Source organism: Martes martes (genome assembly GCF_963455335.1).
Source record: "Martes martes genome assembly, chromosome: 7".
Classification (NCBI taxonomy): Eukaryota; Metazoa; Chordata; class Mammalia; order Carnivora; family Mustelidae; genus Martes; species Martes martes.
In genome coordinates this window covers 113,030,507-113,039,919 of record NC_137894.1, presented here as the reverse complement: position 1 = coordinate 113,039,919, position 9,413 = coordinate 113,030,507, and the positions used below count along the sequence as shown (strand labels likewise).

Below are 9,413 nucleotides of genomic sequence, written 5' to 3'. Positions count from 1 at the left end.
TGGGTCGGCGGGGCCGGTAAACAACTCCGGAGCGAGCGGGCCAGGCCGCCGCCCCGCCGAGCCCGCGCCCCGGGAGCGGGGGAGGGGAGCGGCGGCCGGGAGTTGGAAAAGCGGAGGAAATTCGAGGAATCGGCGTTCTCTTTGGGGGTGGGGGGAGAAAAAGAAAAAAAAGAATAAAGACTTTTTTGCTAGCTTGCGGCGCCGGGGCCGCGTGACGATACTTCTGGCTGGTCCTGCAGCCGCGGGGGGACAGCGGGTGCGGGCCGGGCCTGCGGCCGGGAAGGCGGCCCCACCCGCTCCGGGGCCCCCTTCTCCCTCGCTTCTCCACCCCTCCTCCGTTCCCCCCAGCAGAGCTTCGCGAAACCTCCAGAGTTAAAGACCAATGGGCCTTTTTTGGTGGTGGGAGGGGGAGGGAGATAAAAAGACGAAATAGCTTCACATCAGGACGCAGACTAACCTTGTGGTTTTAACACGCAGCCTGCTCTGTCCTGAAATCTGGAACTCATTACCTCATCACCAAGAAACTGCACGATGCTCCCCCCCCCCACTTGGAGGGGGAGCATGGGGAAAGGAGCGAGCAAACACCCCTTTAAGAAAGAAACCTACACTTGAATGATTTAAATTAAGGTGGATGGAAGTTATTTCCCTTTCTGGCGCTTGCCAGATTTCAAGAAAAGCTGAAAAATGGGAACGGGGCGGGGGGGGGGGGCGGGGAAGCAACAGGAGGCTGGACAGCAGCAGAAGGAAAGGCAAGGGGCAGCAGCCAGGTTAAAAATGGGGGCCGTCATCAGTTTAAGTCAGAGGGGCCAGATAACAGCAGACCGGGCTGGGATCGCGTAGATTCGTGGCCGCAGCAGAAGTTGTGTGTTTCTGAAAGATGAAAAACAACCGATTCCTTTCGTTGTGATTTGGAAGGTTTCCCTGGGTCTGCTCGGAGGTTGACGAATACATCAGAAATGTAATAAAAATGCGCGTGTGTGTGTGTGGGTGGGTGGTGGTGGTGGTGGTGAGAGCGCGACTCGAGCGCTCTGCTCCGCCCGCCCTGTCCTTTCCAAAGAAACGTGCTCATAATGGGGTGACCTAATTACATCGCAATGGAACCCGCTCTTAGCCACTCAGCGCTCGGGGTTTCATAACAGACCCGGTGGCCTCGAGTGCTGGGAAGAAACGTGCGAGGGCTGAGGAGGCGGCCGGCACGCGGGGAAATAGGAAAGAAACATAGCCCCGCGATTTCCGCCTCGGTCTTCGCTCCAGCACCGGGGCGGGGGCCGTGGGCGACACGTTAACAACTTTGTATTTGGGTGGATGGAGAGGCATGCGAACCTAACAGTAAATATATAACAGTCTTAAAAGGAGTAATCTATTGGGGAGGGGGCTTTCGGTTTCAAGGATCTGCTACCCTCCTCCCCCCACCCCGCCAAAACAGCGCAGCGTGACAAGCCATATGTTCCGTTCCCGTGGGGGCGGGGGAGAAGCAACAAGAAGTTAAAAGTGTCGCCTCCCACATTTCTTTACCTTCATTCTTGCCGAAGTAACTTTTTTTCATTGTTCAAGTGTCTAGGGGTGTGAGTGTATATGTGTGCCCCTAGTTCAGAGCGCGCGTGGAAATTGGTGCGTTAATGATTTTTTTTTTAATTGGGCGGGAGGGGGGCGGACTGGAAAGGGCATTCATGAGGGTTCGGGTTTTCTTTATGAAAAATTTTAAGGTTGGGTGCGTGAAATAAATCCCACTCCCAGGCCTGTTAAACAAACAAGCAATCCTCCCGGGTGGTGGGCTTTTCCGCGGCTCCCCCTCCCGCCGTTCTGTTGCAAAGCGCAGGAGAGTGTAGACGCGTGCGGCGCGCGAAATCTTGCTGCGCTCGACCCGCGGGGCCGGATCCTCCCCCGGGAAAAAGTCTTCTTAGTTTCCCCCACCACTCTACCTCCGCCACGTCCAGCTGAGGGAAAAAAACAACAACACCCCGAAACTCCTAGACCTGAATGCTTTGTGCGTCCCAAATTCCCGATCTCCTGGCCCTGCCCGGTTGGGGAAGACAGCCGAATGAGGACGAGAACTCGGGAAACGAGTAAGTTATGGGGGGCACTTGGAGAAGTTTCGGGGGAGATCTGCTCAAGATGGAAACCGCAGCCTGGGCTCTAAGGACGGCCTTCTGCTCCCGCTTGCAAAAAGAGAAAGTCGAGCCCGCCTTCCTGCCCGACAAAAAAACAACACAACAACAAGAACCCCGAAGAGGGTGGAATGAGTGATGTCACAGAGCCGCGCTCGCAGCCTGACAAAGGGGGGGCGCGCCCCTCCCCCTCGCGCCGCGCGGCCCCAGAGAGGGGCGCCCCAAGCGCCGGGTAGCCGAGCGAGCGGACTCGAAACTTTTCCTCTTTAAGAAAAAAAAGTTGTGTGCGACTCCCAGTCGGTTTTTTTTTTTTTCTTCTTCTTGGGCTTCTTTCCTCGTTTCCCCTCCCCCTTCTTCCTTTTGAAAGTTTTTTTTTTTTTTTCCCCGAGTTTGACCGCATGGCTGATTCAACTTCAGTGTCAATCAACTTTTTTTTCCCTCCTCTTCCTCATTTAAATAAGTTTAAAGCTCCTCCTCCCCCGGCCCACCAAATCTGAACTTTATAAATTGGGCTTCGCGCGCCGCGGCGGGGAGAGTCAGAAAGGCGAGGGGCGCCGGGAGCAGGCGTGTGGGACTCCAGACCGGAGAGCCGGAGGCTGCGCCTTCCCCGCACCGAGACCTTCGCGACACACCAGATCCCCGTCCCTGCCCCGTGCGAGCGCCCAGGATGACCACCACCCTCGTGTCTGCCACCATCTTCGACTTGAGCGAAGTTTTATGCAAGGTAGAGTGGGGCGGAGGATTTGCTTCTCAAAAGTTTTCTTTTTTGTTTAAAGAAAGAGCCCCAAAAAGTTCAGGTCTTGGTAGGCAGGGAAGAGAGGAGGGGAGGCGCGATGGGTCTTTTTTCTGCCTCGTTTTCCTCCCAGTTTAAAGGAATTTGGCTCTCTCCTTTCCACCCTGAGTTTCATCAGGTCTTCGCGGCGACTGCATAGGAATTTGGAGACCAGAGATTTGGGGGGCGAAGTTGAAGTGGCGGGGCTGCCCGGGGGGCGCGGGGCATTGGCGGACTGGGGCAGTCTTGCGGTGCTTCTGTCGTCCCTAATGGGCTGCTTGAACCCGGTTTCGCTGATCTGCTCGGGTCGCGCTCCGGGTCTCGCCGCCGCCGGAAGGGGGTTCGAGTCTCTCCAGCCACACTGTCAGCCTGTGGGGTCAGCAGGGGCGCCCTTTGGGGAAGTTGAGTCTCGGGAGGACGTTTTGCTGGAGATTTCCCCCTCTGATGTGGAAGGGCTGGGAATGTGCGAGAAAAAGGCCAAGAGTTGTGATTGAAAAAGATGTTGCGAAACGGGTTTGCAGTGGGGCTTCAGTTTGCCCCAGCGCGGTCAGGCTTCCTTCTGTGATAGCCTTTGGGGTGAAAATGGGACTGGGGTTGACCCGCTTACCTGTTTTCCGAGGGAGTGGGGGGACTCGACAACAAAATGCCGGCCTGATGAGCTCAAGGGGCTCTGTGAGGAAGGATTTAATGGGGCCTCCTTAAGTGGTATAGCTTGCCAGCTGGTGTGGAAAAAAAAAAAAAAAGCTGGTTTTAAACACTAAATGTTCCAGGAGTGCGGTTTAAGTGTATATAGCAAAAGTCTATGCATGTTACATTATTTTTTGCCCCCTCTCCCCAATTTGAAAGCAGGGAGCTGCTAGGCTACTTTTAATTGCTAAAGTGTTTTGCCTTCTTTTAAACACGTCGGGTCATGTCGCTCTTTTCTCAGCTTGCTTCTCCAGTCGGCCCAGCTGCCAGGGCCCCAGGGCTGCAGGGCTGGGGTGCAGGGACGCCGAGGAGCTGAAGAGCAACATCAAAAAAGTTTGAATTTCAGCTTCCTTCCCTCCTTGCGCTTTCCCAGACTCCAGTTGCCCTGGCGGCTCCCTGAGCTTTCCAGCACTTCCTTCTTTTCCCGGCTTTCTCACTCTTTGATCTGTTTCTTTTTTTTCTCGCCCTCTGCAACCCCCCCACCTCCCCGCAGGACTTTTTAAATGAACCTTATTGTTGGGAACCGGCTCTCAACTTGGTTCCTGTAATCCGCTCCGTGGGGTGGTTGCTGTTACAGATTCCCGATCCCCTGCAGCTGATCCTAAGGGACCAACTTTAGAATTTGCACAATGACACCCACATGGGCTGGGAGCCAACTCCCAGATCCCTGGCTTGCACCCTTTCCAAATTTGGGGTACAGATTGGGCAGGTGACCAGGGGCCCATTGGAACAGAAACCTGTTTGTGGTGGCTCTGCTTCCCTCCCCCCAAATCCACTATTGACTAGGAGGCGGGTGGGGGGATGTGGTGCCTTTTCCTTCCCACCTGCAGCTTTGCGTTAAAGATTAAACACTGGCGCTCTTATCCACGCCTGCCCTTGCAGCCAGAAGACTAACAGCAAAGGCATCTTCCCAGTGGAGGGGGTGGGGTGATCATTGTAGAAGACACCCCTTCCCAACCATGGGGCAGTGAATTTTGTTTTTAGAAAACCCATCGTTCTCCTGGCTGGGACCCCCCCACCCCTGACCTAGGATTTTTCCTGCCCGCTTCCTCTCCCCCTCCTCTCTGCAAGATAAAGCAAAGGCACTCTGGAAACCTGTTGCCAAAGGAAGGGAACACTTCTGAAGAAGGAAGTTGAGAGTCTTAGGCCAGGTCATATGTGTGTGTGTGTGTGTGTGTGTGTGTGTGTGGTGTAGTGTCTAGTGTCAGTGAAGGATTGATTAAAAGGGAGGTACTCCTAGTGTCTTGAGGTTTACCTGTTAGGGGGAAGGGGAATCTAGAGGAGTCTGAGTTGTGTGAGATATTTTGAGCTGAGGAATCTATTTGGGAGGTAAAGAAGTTAGATTTTGTGGATCAACGTGGTACCTTTGGGGACATAATACGGGGGCACGTTCCAGGGGTGTGCAGGGAGTAGGGTGTGTGTGTAACAATTTCATAGTGGTCACGATTTTGTGGTTCCTTCTGTATGGGGCCAAAGTAAAGGTAGGTGGCTGGTCTGTGGGAGGAAGAGTGGGAGGGGCTTGCTAGGACAGAGTTAGCGATGGTTCCTTAGAGACACAAGGGGCATTTCTGCTGGTGGAGGGGGGTGCCCTTAGCGGTCCCTTTCTCGGCCCTGGTGGATGGCCTTTGTCACTGACCACACTCTCTCTCCCCTCTCTTCCCTCCAGGGTAACAAGATGCTCAACTACAGTACTCCCAGTGCAGGGGGCTGCCTGCTGGACAGGAAGGCGGTGGGCACCCCTGCCGGCGGGGGCTTCCCCCGGAGGCACTCGGTCACTCTGCCCAGCTCCAAGTTCCACCAGAACCAGCTCCTCAGCAGCCTCAAGGGCGAGCCGGCCCCAGCTCTGAGCTCTCGGGACAGCCGTTTCCGAGACCGCTCTTTCTCAGAAGGGGGCGAGCGGCTGCTGCCCACCCAGAAGCAGCCGGGGAGTGGCCAGGTCAACTCCAGCCGCTACAAGACGGAGCTGTGCCGTCCCTTCGAGGAGAACGGCGCCTGTAAGTACGGGGACAAGTGCCAGTTCGCTCATGGCATCCACGAGCTCCGAAGTCTGACCCGTCACCCCAAGTACAAGACGGAGCTGTGCCGCACCTTCCACACCATCGGCTTTTGCCCATACGGGCCCCGCTGCCACTTCATCCACAACGCCGAGGAGCGCCGTGCCCTGGCCGGGGCCCGGGACCTCTCCGCTGACCGTCCCCGCCTCCAGCATAGCTTTAGCTTTGCTGGGTTTCCCAGTGCCGCCGCCACCGCCGCTGCCACGGGGCTGCTGGACAGCCCCACGTCCATCACCCCACCCCCCATCCTGAGCGCCGATGACCTCCTGGGCTCACCCACCCTGCCAGATGGCACCAATAACCCCTTTGCTTTCTCCAGCCAGGAGCTGGCGAGCCTCTTTGCCCCTAGCATGGGGATGCCTGGGGGTGGCTCCCCAACCACCTTCCTCTTCCGGCCCATGTCCGAGTCCCCTCACATGTTTGACTCTCCCCCCAGCCCTCAGGATTCTCTCTCGGACCAGGAGGGCTATCAGAGCAGCTCCAGCAGCAGCCACAGTGGCTCTGATTCCCCCACCTTGGACAACTCAAGACGCCTGCCCATTTTCAGCAGACTTTCCATCTCAGATGACTAAACCAGGGTAGGGAGGGACCCCCTGCCTACTCCACCCCGCCCATCCTTCTTCCCCTCACCTCCCTACCCATCTGATTCCCTACAACCCCTGCATTAACAAGGTTAAGCTCAACCCCTTTCCCCTAGAACCTTGGAATGCCCCCTCCCCCACTCCTAACCCTCCCCCCTAACATAAGGACAAGTCAATTTGTCAGTAGCTTCCTCTGGCTTGAAACCCCCCTCTCCTCGATTTTATAGCCCACTTACCACGCATAACAGACAAGTCCCATATTTGTCAGTAGATGCCTTTTTCCCCCTCGGCTTAAGCCTTAAGTGCCAAATCACAAAAGAAAAAGCAGTAACAGTTTACAGAAGCAATTTAGTGCCTTGTAATCTAACTTTGTCACTGTGACTACATTACCTCTTCAGCGCCAGAGGGCACCCGTGGGCCTCCCGGAGCCTCTGCCCATGGGGAGGGGGAGGGGACCCAGAACCAGCAGCTCCCTCCACTGGCGGCCCAACTGCACCTTCCCTTACTTCAGCCTCCCACACACTTCCTCCCTCTCCCCATGACCCCCACACCCCTTTTGGGAGAGTTGTTGCCAGACTCGGGTTTTTGGGGAAACCTATCTTGACATTCAAAACCTTTTTCTTCCCGACCTGAACCTCTGTTGACTAATCTTGCCTGGGTTCGTGTAGGTCTACAGGAAGGAAGACTGAAAAAGTGGATGAAGATTGTGATATAAGTGGGACTTTGTGATTTAATTTTTTTCTTTTTTTTTTTCTTTTTTTTTTTTAAGTGGGGAGGATGGGGAAGCTAGATGGACTATGAGAGACTTGATTTTGGTGCTAAAGTTCCCCAGTTCATATGTGACATCTTTAAACAAAAAAAATAACAAAAAAATGAGAGAAAAGCTAAAAAAACATGTAAGGGGTGAGCAGTTAATGGTATTCATTCCACATACAATATCTGTGTAAAACGATTTCCTGTAGAAGTAGCTTTAATGGTTTTTGCTCTAGAATACCGTAGGTCTATCCTTAGAGCACTCACGCCATGCTTTTTTCCCTGGGTTTTAAACTTCATATAACTTTCAGAAATTGGAGAGCAAAAATTTTGCTTGTCACTGCACATCAATATAAAAAAGCTTATTTAACTTATCAAAACGTATTTATTGCCAAAACTATGCTTTTTTTGTTAATTTTGTTCATATTTATCGGGATGACAAATCCATAGAATATATTCTTTTATGTTAAATTATGATCTTCATATTAATCTTAAAATTTTGTGACGTGTCTTTTTCCTTTTTTTTCCACAGTTTTAATATATTATTCTTCAACGACATTTTTTTGTAACTTTACACTTTTTTTGGTTATTTTATTTTAAAAAAATGAAAAATTAATTTAAAAAAATGCAAAAAACTGTTGGATTATTTATTTTAGAAATTTCCCCCCTTTGTGTTGGACTGCAAATTGAGTTTCTTCTTCTTTAGGCCTTTTCACAGCTAGGACTGAGAATGTATGTCAAAGTTCTGTGACAGTACAGAAGGAAAACAACTTTTAGGTATGGCTTCTAAAAGGGAAAAAAAAAAAAAAAGAAACCCTTTGACTTCCACGTGCCCATCTCAAGACATTCCGACTGCAGATTTGAGGTTCTGGATTCCAGGTTTGGAGTTTTCCAAGGTTAATGCAAACAGAACTGGCACACACATTAAGATGAATGTAATTATTATTCCTCTTGCTGGTCACTACCGTCGCTTTCTATTTCTTTCTTTGTGTGAATTTATTTAAAAGAAAAAAAAACTTTTTGTAACGACTATTTGCAGTTTAAAAATCAATAAACCCCGTTTTTTTTCAAGAAACACGAATGGTGAAGGTGGTGTTACTCTGTGGTTTTACTTTGCCTGTAGGTTTGTCCTATGTGTGGGATGCAGGTGCTAGGGAGGAGGAGGGCCTCTGGTTGCTTGCTTTTTTCCTCCTCAGAACTCAACCTATGCCTGTTGATGCGGGGAGTTTCAGCGGAGAGGGGATGGGATGGAAATTTATTGCAAAGGAGCCCAGATTTCTCTATTAGCTTCCCAGTGTATTGGTTCTTGACAGGGGCCAGCCTTGGAGGGTTGCTTTGGAGGCCTCAGAAAAGCCCGAGGCCCATGCTTCTCCAGTCGTCACCAGTCTGTGGTCTTCATTCCTCAGGTGGTGCCTGGAGTGCCAAAATGGTGCAGGGGGAACCTAGCACCTGGGACTCCAGTCAGTTTGGGTTTGAGTGAGTTCTTTTGAGTGTTTCTAGGCTCATTTCCCCCACATGAAATTGACCTGAAACTCAAGCCTCTCAACACCTATGGGGGCGGGGGCGGGGGCATGAGGAAGCACTGCTGCTTGGAGAGGAGCATCTGGGATGGTCAGGGGCCCAAAGCAGAGGCATGGGGATGGGGGTGGTTCTCCCTGGAGCTGACATGCAATTCTGTATTTGGAGGGGGAAGTGGCTGTTAAACCCATCAGTCATAACAGGAAGTCCTCAGGAGTTCCCACCACCTGAGTCTTGTTATACCCCTGATGCTGTACAGACTAGGTGGCTTGTCATCTTGGGGAGAGCAGGGTCCCCTTGGCTAGAAGCACTGCAGCCAAGGCCAGAGGACCACTTGGAAGGGGATGTTTTGCCTGCCGGCTGGGCTGGATCCTAACGAAGACCCTGAGTCTGGTTCTTAAGAGCAGTTCTTTCTGGAGAGGCAGGGATGGATTTTGCTGTTGGAGGCAGCCTTTGGTTCCTTGCACTGAGTAAGTGGTGGGGGTGGGGGAAAGTAAGTTGAATTTCTACTTTGACCCCACCTGGCCTCTCCCAAAGGCAGCTGGGTCTGCTGCAGACATTGGCTGGGCTGTCCCTGAGTCTTGGGACGACCTACCTTACCTACCCTGTCAACTTTTGCTTTCCTGGCGAGCAGGCTCCTGCTGGGGAGCAGATGCATGAGGGAGAAAAAAGGTCAGTTACCTTTCCTAGGGCCCGGGATGCTGGTGGAGGTAGGGGAAAAGCAGCCCTCCTTGGGATTAGAGTGAATCTACACTGCTTGCCCCTGAAGGAGGGAAGAGGGTGTGTGTGGGGGTGGGGTGGGGGGGGTGATCTTCTCACTGACTAAAGGCAAAAAGATACTTAATTGTTTACCTTGAACTCATTCCCGGGAGGCATAGATGAGCATATGGCAGACATCTTTCTATTTCTTCAGCTCAGGGTGACACTGGTTGGGTTCCTG

General features: G+C 52.5%; 1 protein-coding gene across 1 annotated transcript; it reads left to right on the top strand.

The window, feature by feature from the left end:
- Positions 1 to 2,653: 2,653 nt before the first annotated feature.
- ZFP36L1 (ZFP36 ring finger protein like 1) lies at positions 2,654 to 8,036 on the top strand. The gene is made up of 2 exons (XM_080808032.1): positions 2,654 to 2,832; positions 5,234 to 8,036. Exons 1-2 carry the CDS (start codon positions 2,776 to 2,778, stop codon positions 6,191 to 6,193), a joined length of 1,017 nt encoding a protein of 338 aa, XP_080664158.1. The 5' UTR covers positions 2,654 to 2,775; the 3' UTR covers positions 6,194 to 8,036.
- The last annotated feature ends 1,377 nt before the right edge of the window (positions 8,037 to 9,413 follow it).

Excerpts from the sequence above, each read along its gene's own strand:
- ZFP36L1 (XM_080808032.1), top strand. The coding sequence starts at position 2,776 with ATGACCACCACCCTCGTGTCTGCCACCATCTTCGACTTGAGCGAAGTT. Across the intron at positions 2,833-5,233 it reads TGAGCGAAGTTTTATGCAAG|GGTAACAAGATGCTCAACTA; the intron begins GTAGAGTGGGGC and ends TCTTCCCTCCAG.